The sequence below is a fragment of the Carassius gibelio genome, chromosome B10 (genome assembly GCF_023724105.1).
Source record: "Carassius gibelio isolate Cgi1373 ecotype wild population from Czech Republic chromosome B10, carGib1.2-hapl.c, whole genome shotgun sequence".
NCBI lineage: Eukaryota > Metazoa > Chordata > Actinopteri > Cypriniformes > Cyprinidae > Carassius > Carassius gibelio.
Genome location: NC_068405.1, coordinates 19,490,543 through 19,507,248, shown reverse-complemented (window position 1 = coordinate 19,507,248; position 16,706 = coordinate 19,490,543). Strand labels below are relative to the sequence as shown.

The window sequence follows — 16,706 nt, the reverse complement described above, 5'->3', positions numbered from 1 at the left end:
CTGAAGCTCCAAGTAGTTTCTCTGTCATCAGCTTTGCAACTTTCCATCACCGTCCGCGGTTTGTGGGCAAAACGCCTGCCTGTCAAATTACGCTCAAGTGTTTGAAGAATGGCACCACTCCAACACTGCCTGCTTACTGTAATACGTGACTTGAGGGATCGTATTGAGGAAATGTATTCCTGTAATGATTCCAATTACATCTCTCAATGAACTCAAGCTTCACGTGTAGGATTCAGTGAACACACAGTATAAAAACATGTATGCATATAAACATGATGTAGGAATATGACCCTGATTTCTATGAAACTGCTGAATTTAAAGCGTAAACATATTAATACATATTATAAAGGAACAGTTCACCCCAAAATGCAAAAATAAATTACTCTCCCTTTTTGTAAAAAAAATAAAAATAATAAATTATTCTAAGTAACACAAAAGACATTTTGAAGTATTATTATTATTTTTTTCATCCAGACAATGGGTGTCATTGTGGTCTAATATTGTTTATAACCACAATGACTTACATTCTATGGGTAAAAACATTACCCATTCACATTATCTTCATTATCTTCTACATTTTTATCTGAACCATTCCTTTAAACAAAGATTTGAACACTCACAAATCAAATTCTGCAGAAGTCTGTGGCATTTCCTACAGAGTTCTGTGTGGGACACACTGGGGTTGTTCCAGGTCACTGCTAGGCTTCCTGTTAGACATTTCTGTTCAGTCTTTAGGCTCTTTCTCTCCCTACCCTCTACTGTTACTCAGGACTAAACCGTCTTTCACGCTCGATCTTAACTAAAAAGAGACCACAACAGCAAAACAAAGGACAGACACCCTTTTCTTTTCGTAATCCATTTTTTTCGACGTGCATTCTAATCGCCAGTCGTCCTTGAATTTTAAAGTGTTTTTTTCTGCTCCTCGCTAATTAGACAAGCTTCCGCTCTCTCTTCTGCACTCTCTAATTAGATCTTTAACAACAAACAAGAGTCGACCTCTACTCAGACTCCTCCATTTGTTAAATGGCTGTGCAGGGCATAGGATGGCGAATGTGCAATGTCCCCCTCCCGCGGCATCTTCGCACACATTCCGCAAGTCGCAGATTGCCAGGACACCACAATGGTGGTTTCCTGTTCCATCTGCCTAATTCTGCCGATTACAGGATACTGGGAGAGGCAGTACACAAAGCCGACATTCACACACACAACGGATGTACACAGCTGCTTTGTTTATGCTGACATGGACAATTAGCCCTCAGCTGCACAAGGCGCTCAGTGGGGAAGGTCTTATCTAATAAAGGCAGGGAAAATTACCTTTATTGTTCAGGTAGATTGCCTCTAATGATAGTGCCATCAGTGTAAAAGGATATGAATAAAATGAGGCTGAAAAGAGCTCTTCAGTTGGATGGCAAGACAGCAGAAGCAGCCATCTGGGAGTCAGCCGCTGCCTGATTATCTTCCTCTGCTCATTTTCTTTTCAGAGCATACAAATGATTTACTTTCACTTGAGCAAAGGTGAGAAACAGAGAGGGATCGGACAACGCTGCTCTGACATCAAAGTTAGAGGAATAATAGCTTTCCTCTGATCTTTCTAAAACAACACATTCTCTCGCAGCATGTTGGAGAGGCAGCGAGGGTCTCCTCGGGGGATTGTGACGATGTGGGTGCCTGCCGCAGAAATGTGTTTAGTCTGCGCGGCACAATATGTGTGCAAATTAACGATCTGCTAATGAACACCAATCGAATGCTGTTTTAGTGGTATGGACATCTGCTGTAGTGCTTCATCAACAACACAATATTACAGCACATCACCAAAGCTTGATAATTCAGTTGGCAGCATGCTAAAGCTGGAAATCTCTGTTAAAGCAGTCTGGGCGTACAAGTTAATGAGAACAGCAATACCACTGCATGTGCCATAAATGTGCATTCCAGTTTTTAAAAAGTTAGCAGGAAAAACAAAACAAAACAAAACAAGAGAGAATCATTCTACTGTCTTTAGGTAAATTAAAACAAATTGAAGTTTAAATTGAATAATTTTGATCAACTTTTAGATGAAAACAGTGCCCCTTGCATTGACTTAGTGCTGGGCGGTATGACCAAAAAATTATACCGGTTTCACAAGATATGACTTTTTTTTTTTATATACATGACCGGGTGTTAACCACATTTTCTACTGATTGAGAGAGGAAATATTGCAGTAGATTGACTTAGAATGCCCTACTTTATTTTAGTGACTATGACCCATTAATACATTAACCTGGAGTCACTCTCACTTCACTCCTTAAATCCTGATTTATAATCACGATATGGATAAATTCAACATGAATCTACACTCATGAGCGGCTATACAGCAGTTTTGGCTATATAATCTTTTTGTCTCATGCAGTGCACTGCCTGCGTCTGAGTAACAAACTAAGTGCATATTAACAGAGAAACTGTGCTCATATTTATCATTCCAAACAGTCAATAATCAACAGGTGCTTGGAAACGCTGTTTTGTACTCATTTACTAAAAAGTCTGTTGCAGTACAGCCAGCTAAATGTGCTGTTTCTCTGCCGCTCACTGCGCAGAACAGACACAGAGAGAAGCGATACTGCACCAGGAGACTCCGATCTCATGCTCGAGGGGCAGCATTGGTAAAATCTTCCAACTGAACTATAGCTAAGGTTTATCCAAAAAGTCACTAGTTTTGTCAGTATGTACCTTTCATGTAAAAAAAAAAAAAAAGTTTGAAAGTTACTAAATATTAGGGTTTGGTAAAAAAAATAAATAAATAGATATTTCTATTTTAATCGATTCTCATTTGCATGAAACAATACTGATTGCCATTTTCAGTTAATTGATGGAACATGGAAGGGCACCTTCCATCCAAATCCAAATCATAATAAGCATTGTGCGTTGGTACATTTAATATGAAACAAATTTTAGATTTAAATTTATGTCCATTGTATTGCAGTTTTCAAACAATAAGTGGTGTTTTGGCGCTGTTTAATGTGGAGTGACATCGTTGGAGCGCCTCGATCAACAGAAACTGCAACGCGTAGCACACATGAACTGATCAGATCTCCTCACATTAATAATAAACAGTTTCATTACATAATAAACATGACTAAACATCTAAAGGGTAGGTTAAATGAAAGAGTACAACTTTGCAATCCGTATCCAGTCTCATGTAATCTCTCATATAACATTCATCATAATTGTTACTGTTCTTTAATCTTTTTATAAAATATAAAATATAGTGCTTTCCATTTCTATCCTATCCATCTTCACCCTCACCCTTAGTGACACATACAGCAGTGTCCTCGCCACTGTGCAACAGTGAAAAGGGACCCCTCTCAAACAGTGTAGCGCTCTGAACGTTGTTTTAAGTGACACACCATTATTGTGGAATGATAAAAATTAATATCATAAAATAAACACCGGTATTCGGTATGAACTGGTATATCGCCCAGCGCTACATTGACTCTTGCAGAATTGACATTTCATAACAGTTTGCTGAAATTGCAGTAAATTTAAGAAAATGTTTGCTATGTACGCCATCATTTTCCACCAAAACTGTAAATTTTTTAGTTATTACTGCAGAAAACTTAATTATGATGAAAATGTAATGTTAATGGGTAACAAATGATAAGTGACATCAATAAATAGATAAAAATTATGTATAATTTAAAAAAGAGAGTTACATACGAGAATAATTTAATATAAATACTAAATACAATCATTAAAGAGATAGTCCACCAAAATCAATGCCATTCCAAACCCCTCAAGAGTATAATTTATCTTTGGAACACAAATTAAGATCATTTTGATGAAACCTGAGAGCTTTCTGACCCTACATAGAAAGCACTGCAACTGACACGTTCAAGGCCCAGAAAGGTAGTGACGACATCATATTAAATCTATACAACATCAGTGGTTCAATCTAATTTTTACCAACCTATGAGAATACTTTTTTTGTGCCAAGAAAACAAAAATGATGACTTCATTCAACAATTTCCTCTCTTGCGTGTCAGTGTCCACTGCACGTTCATGAGAGTATCAGGACGTATGTGGGGCTGCTGACACAGGAGCCAGCGTTAAGTGCTCATTGAATGGCTTGATCAAACCAGCAGTCTTCTGCTCACCAGTCCTGACCACTACAGTATATTACAGCACTCCACGGACAGTACAGCAGAGTCTGAGACCTGACGGGGGCCTAGCATTGAAATCCCATAATGGCTTCAACACCTGACTACAACTACTTCAACTCCATGGCAACTATAAACACTTCAGCTCAGCTCCTAGTCACAGTATCACTGTCGATCGTATCTTCAGCCCAATTATTAATATTCCAGCTATCAGCGTGAAACAAAAGACCCCTTCTTCCATTTGTTTCTCTTTTTTCACTGTCTCTGTAGTCTAATTGGATGTAATTACTCGTCTGCAAAACAAATGAGTGGGTCGGTGTTGCCGTGGCGACCGGATCAGCGGGCCCAGCAGTGCGAATCGTTCGCCGAGCCTCATTTCTGATGATAATTACCCCTCTCCCCTCTCTTTCACTCTCACCATCTCTCTCCTGAACAACAGAAAGAACTCGTACGAAGTTACTCCAGTTGTCACTGTCCTCTTGTTTTCTTTCTCCCTTTTTTTCCCTCCGTAACTGCATGCTGTCAGCAGTTGAGCAGTTTGAAAGAACTGAGAGTCCCACTTAAAAATTAATTTTATTTAATAATTTAAGCATAAAAATTTAAATAAATCGTTTTTTGAATGGACAAATTAATAGACATTCAAAGATGTTTAATTTGGGTTTTTAAACAGTAAATTATTTTTTTAAATATATAAATAAATAGACAAATGTAAAACTGTTTAAAACGTGGATTAATAAACCAATAAAAAGTACATTAATACATCTTTTTAAATGCACATTTTAATTTGCTTTTTAAAAACGTATTTGGTAATCGCTTTTTTCTCCCTATTTGCCAAATGCTTTTCTTTGTCCTTTTGTCAATCGAGTAAAAATAATGCCATGGACGGTACACACGTATGACAGATTCAAGCAATGCAAAATGTGAGGGAAATCTGAAAGTGTTTGGAAAGGGATTGTGGATGATTTGATAAATAAATTCTCCTCTCGGTTATCAGGGGCTGGCGCAAAATGCAGCTTCGGCATCTCACAAGAGCATGACAGACTTTCATCGCTGGCCAATTACATAATTTCGATGTAATACTTTTTTTTTTTTTTAAAGCTACATTTTAACAAAATAACATTATTAACCACAGGACTGTCATTGTCATATGTTTGCTATTCACTGCATAATCGTCTGGGCTGCTTTAGGGACCTTCAGCAAATTTACCTCACAGTACAAGACGAAGTTCAATAATTCATTCAAATTAATGTTTGCAGGGATACAGCAAAAACAACAGTAATACCAGATTTACACTTTGCCAATGTGTTATATTTAAAGGTTCTATTTAAATGTTAAAAGTAATTTCATTTTAAACACATCAGAATTGTCACTCAGTTCAGTTAAATTTTATTTATAAAGCACATTAAAAAACAACCATGGTTGACCAAAGTGCTTAACAATATCCAGAAAAACTCAACACAAACAAGTTTGTTAGACATTTGATATTTTGTCGATTGAATTTGTCTTCATACTCCTGCTGTAATAACGTATAGCTTTTCTCACGGTCCAATGACAAAAATATTTTAAAAATATTTATTAATGTACTTTACGTACTTATTAATGTATGCTTTATTTTTTTATTAATCCATGTATTAAAACATGAATTTAGGTTTTATATTTGTCTATTTATATATATTTTTGTAATTGTTTTATTGTTTTAGCAAACTACATTTAAAAAAAAAATTATTAAATAAACATCCTTAAATATGTCTGTTAATTTACTAATTTAAAAAGTGATTTATATACATTTTTAAGTTTGAATTATTAAATCAATAAATTGATTCTTCATTTTATTTTTAAGTGGCACTCTCTCTGTCCTTCATAGGGCACCTCTCTATGAGTGGATAACGGCTCCCCTTGTTTCCACTTTTACCAGATCACAGAAGTGACCTCAAACTGCCTCTCTCTCTCTCACTAACACACACACACGCACACACACACACACACACACACACACACACACACACACACACACACACGTCAAACAGTTTAAGAGCTTTCGATCACATTCACAATAAAACACAGCCAGTGTCTTTCCTCTGCCACTTATGCAGCTGAGCTGGTTAGGAGTGCATCAGCGAACAAGTGTTTGATTATCCACACACACACACACACACACACACACACACACACACACACACACAAATCCCTGGTGGCCATTCCAACAAACCACTTCATGGTGGTTGTCAGTTAGTCCGTCATATTGGCCCTCAAATTAGCTTTGAATTTCAGAGCAGCTGTAATTAGCCTCTTCATTTCCACCTAAAGTCAATTTAGAAAGAGGAAAAAACACCCGTGCCTGGATTTAGCTTTCACTTTTCATTTAAAACTGTCCTTTTTGACCGAAAGGCTGGCTAATTAACATCACTAGAACCCTTTTCCATAAGTGGCGACATTTAATAAATAATACATATTTAATGTCTTGTCATTTTGGTGCTCAGAAAGGCTTTGCTAATGAATTTTAACACATGATTTATTCGGGCATTTTCTGCCGTGCTCTCAGGTCTCTCTCAACGCTTTTCTCTGGTTGAATGACAAAGTAACCTCACAAATCCAGGACGGTAGATCTAAATTAGTGACGGCTCAGTTACAAAGCTTTTGACACTGAGTGTTATGATTTGTAGATGCACACAGCATGAAGACACCCATCACCTCATTTTATTTTTTAAGTGGCAAATTTTCAGCAAACTGAAAGTTGAGAGTTATCTAGAGATCAGATTTGTTGGGTTATGTTTTTTGTGTTCTCTTAAAGTGTTCTAAAGTCCTACATTTTAAACAATCACAATGTTACATGATTTAAAACTATACTACACAGACAGAATATTAGGGTGCTTTCACACCAGCACTTTTGGCGCGCACCCGAGTTCGATTGATGGCAGAGCTTGCTAAGTTTGGATGATGTGAACGCTGTCTTTTGAACTTAGGTGCACACTCGTGAACCATACCAGAGTCTGCTTCAAAGAAGTGATCTGGGGTACGGTTCATGTGAACTCCAAACCACGGAAGTGAATCACTATTAATTATGTTAATGTGTTACTAAGCAACAGTGTAAACAGCTGCTGGATTGATGACGCAAACAAAATAAGGTTCGGGCCGCTGATCATTATATATGACTGGATCGCTCATCGCGTTCTAAACTGCATCAGACAGTGAAGCCACCAGAAGTGTTCGATCCGTCATCTTACGAATCCCTACCGGCAGAGAGCACCATTGAGTTACATTCAAAGCGCTGACTTAAAATCACGCAATTTGAAGCAAATCAGTCAAATGGGCTAAGTTTTTATGGTACATATATGTAAATTAATGTTTATTTCAGATGTTATCTGCTGTGTTTACTGTCTTTTTGGGCAGGATAAGCAATATATTTAAACCGTTTAGGTGGGTGTGTCTGCTGCGCACTGATGACACAGGTAATATAACACACAAAATATAGCCTATTTCTTTATGAACATAATTATTCAGGAATTATTAAACATGAACATATTAGTATCAGAAATGGATTTGAATATATTACGATGAATGATACAATTATGTGGTAAATATTGCTCTGTAAGTAAATGAAAAGCTTATTTTACTATCTTGGAAATAAAGTTTTATGTCTTTAAATCCGTACTGTATATAGTCAGTTATTTATCTGAATAAATTCAGATTTCAGAACGAACACTTTGTCGTTTGTTTTATTTGTTGAGGTCATGTCTGTCTGATGTTTATCATGTTCATGATGTTAGCTACTGTAACGTTAATGAACGTAGGTTTTTAATAAGTAGGGGAAATTTTAAACAACATTTAAAAAAATAACCGTTTACATGCCTAGGGTGTTTGCAATGTAATAATGTACAGAGATACTTCAGATTTATAAATGCTGACTTGTAAGGTGATGTTTTCTCATTAAAATCATACAATTTCCAATTAATTGCAATAGAAAGTTTACGCCCACTAGGGATTACCAATATGGCGGCACGGCGGCTTCTCTTTCAAGACATCATGAGCAATCGACTTCTATATTATAGATCAGTGGTTCGGACCCAAATAAAATAATATGAACGCGGTCCAGCGGGGTCAAAGGGAGTAAAAATATTCATAAAATCAAAATATATATTATACAGGGTCCCCGCGGGTCCTTAAAAAGTCTTGAAATGTCTTAAATACAATTTTCGATTTTTAAGGTCTGAAAATGTCTTGAATCCTGGAATTTTCCATATGAATGTCTTAAATTTCATGTGGGGTCTTAAATTTCATGTCCGACTCGTCATTTTTATTTATTTTTTCAACCGCAATTTGACCAGCACAACATTTGGGGGCATCACTTCGTGGGTGCAACCTGCATCATACCATATGTCACATACGAGTAAGTGATTGATGAACGCGTAGCGCTGATGGTTCGCCACCACGGCATTTTGCGAAATCGCAAGCATGGGCAAAGACGATAAAGCTGTGGACAAGACCATGATTGTCAGGTCTCGCTATCTTGGTTCTCAGTTTTTGAGCACCTCAATGGCAGAAGACTTGCTGGAGCACTTTAAGGTAAGACTCTAAAAGTAACATTTAAAATGATTTGAATATGTTAAAATGTGTTTTTGTTTCCTAATGAATATTTGGGACAAAAATATAGATGCGTCCCAATTCTTGGATTGATTTAATTTTTTTTTCGAATGCGTTGCAAATTGATTATGAGCTTAGTTTTTGCAGATGGCGCTCTAGGCTAGTTTTTAACCGAACACTCAAATGCTCACGACGAAGAGCGCTCGTGCGTTCTGCTGAGTCTGAGAATGTAATTGATATATTGCTTTTATGACGCAAGATTAATGTAAACGCCCCACTGCAAACACCCTTGTACTTCGCTTCAACCTTTTCTAACTTTATTAATTATTATTTTATAGTAGGTTCAAGTGGTGTGTGTAAGGCATCTAAAGCACGCAGTGGCATCTGCTGTTAAAAACTAAACTAAGAATCGATTCGAGAGAGAATCGCAATGCATTCAGAAAAATTGGAATCGATCCAGAATAATTTCTCGATTCAAAATGCATCGATATATTGTCCCATCCAATCAGTTAAAAAAATGTTGTGGGTGGGTGACATCTAGGCATAGGACTACTGCATTATGGATGGAAGGCAGTGCTGTAAATAACTTTATTGTATAAAGCATTCAATATGCATTATGCTTCTTGCATATTTTTTATGTGAAAAGTAAAATTTAATTGAATTAAATAATGTAGCCCAGTTCATAATTAGACTCCAAATATCTGTTTTGTGCTTCTCAATTTTAGGTTAACAACGTTGACACTGAACCCTATCACATAGGCCCAATTCGTGAGCATTCACTATTATGGCTTAACTTGTTTCTCAAACATTTTTTTCTTTCAAATCAAGGACCACTTAGCCAATAAAAAAAAAGAAAAAAAAAACTTGACATATTTGGATTAATGAGCATCCCTAATGCATGTACAAATGCAGGTCATTTTAGTCTTCTGAAACCATGGCTAACTTCACCTGCTGATAATGTGCATGATTAGAAAACAAGTCATGAGAAGTGAATTGGAAATGTTCAACGGTGTCACAGTCCATGTCAGTCATTTTTGGTTGATGACTTTTGCTCACAGACCTCTTTGGTAATCTGGCATGCCTCCAGTGGTCCCCAGACCACAGTTTGAGAATCACTACTTTAGACAAACCATCTAATCTGAGTGAACATGAATGAAAATTTTATCATTCTTGAGGTGGACTTTGTTTTGATTTTATTTTTTTATAATTTCAGGAGGGCACCAAGGAACTTAATTTAAGGAACATGCTTTCTGTGTCAATGGATGGACCCACAGTAAATTGGAAAGTCATGGATCTCCTACAACTGGAACATGCAATAAATTTCTGATCCTGATCTTTCCTACAATTGTCTGTCATTCATTAGGTCTATGCATAGATTATTGTATGTGCTTGCATTTATCTGTGTCGGAAATGACATAGAAAACACTAATCAGACCCTGAACAACATTTTCTTGGGGGAGAACCCCCAAACCCAGCTCAAGGCTATTAGGCAGCAACATTTAACCATAATTTAGATCAAGTATGATGAAATGGGCTTTTGTAATGTTCTGGGGCTGTCTTCCATGTCTTTTTCAAACTGCTATGAGGGGCCAGAATTTAGAAATTACCTGAAGTACCTTAAAGGCTGATAGTTTAAACATAGTCAACCATGTCAGGGTTGTAAGGTCAATCAGCACTTGGTATAAAAGTTTTTGTGACCCTTTGACCTGTCTTGAGCGTGGCTGTGGTGAGTTGTGCCACACTAATGCTTCGCCACATCAATCTGTGTTGTCGAACTGAACATTTTCCTGTATTTTTGTTTAGATAAAGTCTTAAATTTTCCCTTTAGAGGACTTAAAAAGGTCTTAAAAGTCATTAAATTTGCTGTTAAAAAATGTGAAGATACCCTGATTATAGAATATATATATTATTAGTGTTCCTGTAGCTCAATTGGTAGAGCACTGTGTTTATTAAGCGCAAGGTTGGGGGTTCAATTCCCCGGGAACACATGATAGGTTAAAAAAAAATAATAGCCTGAATGCACTGTAAGTCGCTTTGGATAAAAGCATCTGCCAAATACAAAAATTTATTTAAATTTAAATTTATATTATATTAAACAGATAAAAACGTTACAATTATACATTAAAACATTTTTATTTTTAATCATTAATACATTCATAGTCTAGACTTTTTAAATTAGTGTCAAACTGCAAAAGACTCTGGTGCGACTGTTCTTTACCACTTTAGAAGGTATCAAAACTCAGGCCTAATTCCTTCATAAAAAAAATATGAATGGACACAGTGGCTTCAGCTTTGCAGATCTCAGCAGAGCAACCCATTCTGGGACTGCTGTAACTTGCTGTAACTTCAGGTGCTTTTTTATTCAATTTTAAAGGGGATTTACATCACGTGCAGTCCAGCAGGAGCTAATGCAGTGGGGAACCTGGGCCTGTAGTTTAATCTCACCTCATATACACGAGCCAAAACAGCCCTCCACAGAGATGCTTTTCAAGGCTCACAGAGCTTGTTGGGATGAAATGGATAATGATCTCACATAATGTGAGGTATTTTGCCAAACAGAAGCAACTTCATGCCCGGGCAAGCGGCCCACTGTACCAGAGCAGAAAGTAACAATATCTCATCTACTCACTCAAATACAACCTTGTAATACTACCATGCTTCTAGCTGTTAATTAACACAAACGGACCTGAACCCATGCTGTGTTTTGTTCCAAAGTACCAAAAGCTCTGTGGAAAAAAAAAATGAAGACCAGCAGATTTGGTAGGATACTGGGGTTAAATGCAGCGTCTGCTGGCCACTGAAAAAGCACTGGCACAGGACTGCTTATTCAAAAGAATATAGTTCAACACTGACACTCCCACAATACACCAGGGCACAGGAAACTGCCTCCACTGCACTCCATCTGCTGAGCAAACTCATCACTTTCCACTGATCTGTCAGTGTCTTACGACAACTACTAACTCACTGGGGAAAGAGGAGATAAAGACAAGAGGAGATATGGAAATAGAAGATGGGGGGGGGGGGGGGGGGTGAACTAAAGAAGTCTTTTCAGCTTTAATGATCAGGAATAGATTGATGGCAACCTCTGGAAACACAAGCATCCCTTGATCCTCCTTTGAGAGACCACTGCTTGCTCTGAAAGGACAGAGAGATCCAGAGGGAGATGTCTCAGCAAAGCAGGAAAGGACGAGGCACATCAGTTGCAGACACATGCCGCCTCTGCTGTGCACAAGGGACATGAGCCTCCAGAAGGCTGTGAGGTTCCCGTGAAGGAGGCCCCAGTGGAGCCAACAGTTTCTCCCTTCACTCTGTCAGGTCCAGGGAGACAGACCTCCACCTGAATCACTGAAACTCTCACTTTACCAGGAAACGGCAGTAAAAAATAGGACTGCAGAATTTAGATGAGGGCTTGAGTGCATTTGTGAAAGCAATTCACCAACACAATTTCCTCTTAAGTGCAGTCGTACTAGGCCAATAAACTCCAACTGAAAAGGAACAACTGCAGTGTGTTATCAAGTCTTTGAGATGTTTAGTCTGTAAGCTGTAGTATAAAGCTCTCATGTTATTGTTGGAGCACTATTACTGTTGAGACATGACTGACTTTAACATTCTCCAGTGCTCTAAACTCTATTGAGCGTAGGAATTAAATTGAATTGGCCATGAGCCACAGAAAGATGAAATGCAATGACAGTAAAAAGGTTTCAAATTAAAAATAAGTTAAATTAAAACAGGATGAAATACAAACCAAATAGAAATTTCTATAGTTGACATCAATTCATCCTAAAACATGGAGCTTTTTAAACATTTTACATAACTTTCAAACAAGGTTTTATAAAGCCAGAATTTGAAGCTTTTCTAGTTAGTTTTATTTCCACTTCCTTGTATTCAGATTAGAACTGAAATTCTGAACTGAACTCGACAAAGAGTTGTAAGGATTCTAGATGATCACCTGAGGTGGATACACTCCTCTATATAGCGCTACAGAGGGACTAAAACAAACACTTTCCAGGCCACAGTAAAGTTCAGGTTCAAGATTGGATCTGCTCTGGGCAGTGCCCTCTACTGATTGGCATTAACCTGGGAAGGTTGCTAAACAGAGAACAGTATCTAGCCAGTCACAGCAGAGAGATTCATCATGTGCAACAAGGATGCAATGGAAGCCATGAAATGACAGATTAGGGCACATGACGAGTGAAGATGAGTATGTGTGTTTTTGGTGGGGGAGAGCAGTGGGCACTCAGAAAACAGGCGGTAAAGAGTGTTTGCCTGGCCCTGCATTCTGTAGGTACACCATGTAGCTGCTACTTCCCCGGGTCACCCTACCTGAGCCTCGAGCTGCCGCTGCCACTGCTGCTGCCGCCACAGGTCCGTATGCCGTCGCTGGGAAACCTGATGAGAGAAGAAAATGATTTACTAGAGCTCTTCATCTCAATCAAATTTACAGCCACATGATCGCAGCAGAAAATCTCTATTCACACTAATGCACCACATACGGGAGATATGTTACATCATCGTTCAAATAATGACATATAAATCAAAAGAACTCAAATATAATTACTCGTTTAAAGTGGTGCTAGAAGGACTGATCTACAGCTTCTCTATTTCCTGGCAACATTTTAATTACAGATAGCACAGAAAACATTGCCTAAGAAGGGACCATCAGCTTTTTCTAAAAACAGTATTTATAAAAAATATTACTCCACTGGGAGGACAAATGTACTTGTTTGCCCAAACACCACTAGAGGACTTAACACAGCGCCTGTCTTCCCTCATTTGTTAGTAGAGCTGACTGAGATGCATCAGAGCTCAATCCATCAGTGTGATCATTTGTACAGTGGACATGGAGCGTGAGCGGACAGAGCAGAGCTGAGAGCAGAGGATTGAGGGATTAATTGCTTGCAACTGAGTGCCTATTACCTCATTGAGAAGCATCAGAGGACATGCGGTTCTCTTTAAGGTCCATAATGGCAGGTAATAATGACTGTGTGTATGTGTGTGTGTGTCCATACAGCTCATCTAAATGTGCTTTTTAGAAGTTTATGAGAAAAACTAATCAGCCGTGGTTTCTACTCAATACTGAACAACCAGGCAAACTCTGTTGAATGGCATTGTGTTTCACAGCATGCAATTTGTTTGTGGTAAACAGAGACCGCTGAATATCTACATATTTAACAACAGTCACGAGTTCAGTGTTCAAACTATTTAATTAAATATAATCAATATGATTGAAGAAGCCAACTAAAAACCCACCAGGCCAGAGTATCTACGGCTCCATTATTTCATAACCCACAACCAGAAGGTAGAGTAGCTTAGTACGTAAAGATTTGAGACTGGCAACTTAATGTTAGTTGGTTAGATGGGGTAAAAAAAAACAAAAACAAAAACAGATTAGTGTTAGAGAAAATGTGCCATATAGCTAGAATACTAGCTACATTATTATAATTAATAATTACTTATTAATAAAAAAAATTAAGAGATAATGAGCCATATAGAATAATAAAAGGAATAATAAAAGGAAAATTAAACAACAATTTACTATGAACAAATGAAAAAAATATATATATATTTTAAATAATAAAATTAGGAGTTAATTGGTTATATGGCCTCTGAAAAAAAAAGAAAAATAATTTTAATACAAATTTATAAAATTAAGAGATAATATGCCATATGGCCAGTCAATAAAAAATGAAAAATAGCTGACATATGGCTAACCTAAATAAAAAGAGGCAAATAAAGATGGAGAATATATATATATATAATTTCAAAAAATAAGAGAGATCATACTAAATGCATGTTATTTTTTATTTAGTACTGTCCTGAGTAAGATATTGTACATAAAAGATATTTTCACCCCCCAGCTCTTAATGCATCTTGTTTCCTTCTGGAGCATCAGTGAATGTTTGAATCTTTTTAAATAGTTTTGTTTGAGTCCCTGAAATGTCCTCAGTCTGAAAAGATGTATCTCAAAATCATACAGTCACTGCTGGAAAGGGTTCAAATATGCAAAGATGCTGGAAAACTGAAGAATCTGCAGGACCTTAAAGATTTTTCTGAAGAACGCTGCTCAGTTTAACTGTTCAGAACAAACAAGGGACTCATGCACAACCATCACAAAACAGAAAGACAGTCGAGGATCATCAGGTGACCACACACAGTATAAAGAACCAAGGTTTCCCAAACTTTTGAGTGGGGTTATTTTAATAATTTCAGCAATTCTTTTGTCTTGTGGACTAAATGTTAATATCTTTTATGTACAATATCTTACTCAGGACAGTACTAAATAAAAAAATAACAAATTAAGTATGATCTCTCTTATTTTTTGAAAATTACTCATATTTTCACAGATTCTGCAAGGGGTGCCCAAACTTTCGATCCCCACTGTGTGTGTGTGTGTGTGTATATATATATATATATATATATATATATATATATATATATATATATATATATATATATATATATATATATATATATATATATATATATATATATATATATATATATATAAAATGTATCATGATGTAGGCATGTGTATAATAGCTCAGTTTGTGCAGCACGAAAAAAGAAAAACAAAAAAAGAGCCATAAAAGTAGCAAAAAATAAAACCGCTACAGATTAAGGATGGTTATACATAATACCAAACCTCTGTGGTCTCTATGGTTTAAATTACGCATGTCATTTCCTGTTTCTTTCCTCAGCTTATTAATCTCTTTATGAAACACAAATCAGTATGCTAATGCTAATGCTAATGGAGGTCACGCGTCCCTGCCTCTCTTTCGCTCTGCTCACTGTTGCTGATCACAAGTGTCCTTCACCAAAGTGTCACAAGTTATTTGTGCTGCTTTCTCCTCCTCGTCTCTTTCTCCCCACAGCATCTTCTGTGTCCCCCAGCGGCCTCTCTCCCTTCGTCAAAGTTAACGCAGGAACAAAGTTCTTGCGAGAGATTAACTTTGCCGGATTAGGTGGGTTAATTATTAGATCTCGGAGGCTCATTGTTTTGTGTTTCCGCCGTGAGAGGCTGCTTGAGAGAGCTGCTGCAGCATTAAATCAATTTCATGGGCTTTTCATTACAGACGAGATAACACCAACATTTAGCATTCAGCTTTACGGCATTATTTGAATCTGCTCCAGCGAATGGGCTGTTGGGAGAGAAAAACCCTGCTGAGCGGGCACAAGGACACATTGCTCTCCCTACTTCCTCCAGAGCCCCCTGGGCACCATGGGGAGCGCAGAAAGGGTCTACCACACTTAAAGAGAGGAAGACAGACATTGACAAGAGGAGGAAAAAGAAGATGATAAATTTTGAGAACCTATAAGAGACCTGAAGAATACTGCCATAATAAGAGCTGGGAAAGGCAGCAGCCTTGGCTCTCTTTTCATCTGTGCAGCGAGTGACCTGTTGTTGCTGGCCATATCAAAAACATGATGCACTGTTTTGCAAAAGCTTTTCATGTGATATCAAAGGTGGAATCTCAGGAGCCTTTGACACAGGTGGTGTCTATATGAAGAACACAACAAGCACACATATAAACACTTCTTTGCTTCCTACACGACAGTATAAACACTCAAGGTTTTTGTGCACAGGTGTCTAAACTTAGATCAGTTTTCATACGCGAGAGGTTTTGACCAAAATGAAACCATTTACTGTGCTGGATCTTCATTGTGAGAGACTTCTGACGTTTGATTAGGGGACAAAAAGTCATTTTGCCAGGCAGATTAAAGGGCTCAAACTTTTTTTCTAAGCCCTTTCATACACCGTTAAACTTAAGGATGAAGGAGGTAGTAGAAATCTCCAGAAAGATCCCTGGACATCACAAAACCTTCAAACGTCACCAGCCAGCCACGAGTTTCACCTGCACCATAATGAGAGATGATTTTATGGTTAGGGGGACAGCCGTGACTGTACGATCTCATCTCAATGATCTTTCTGTTTTGGGAACATATGGGCCGTGAATCATGTGTGAAAGTGTGTGTGTAATGGAGAGAAGTATAGTT

At 37.6% G+C, this 16,706-nt stretch overlaps 1 protein-coding gene and 1 long non-coding RNA gene across 2 annotated transcripts in view; one reads left to right on the top strand and one right to left on the bottom strand.

Moving 5' to 3' along the window:
• The window catches only part of msi2a (musashi RNA-binding protein 2a), a 164,978-nt gene that overhangs the window by 8,534 nt on the left and 139,738 nt on the right, over positions 1–16,706 (bottom strand). The window contains exon 11 of the mRNA XM_052567594.1: positions 13,035–13,100. Within this exon, the coding sequence (XP_052423554.1) occupies positions 13,035–13,100 (66 nt within the window). The remainder of the gene's footprint in view (positions 1–13,034; positions 13,101–16,706) is intronic.
• On the top strand, positions 8,264–10,049 carry LOC127966541 (uncharacterized). The gene is made up of 2 exons (XR_008155642.1): positions 8,264–8,693; positions 9,925–10,049. It is a non-coding gene; the product is annotated as an uncharacterized LOC127966541 (long non-coding RNA).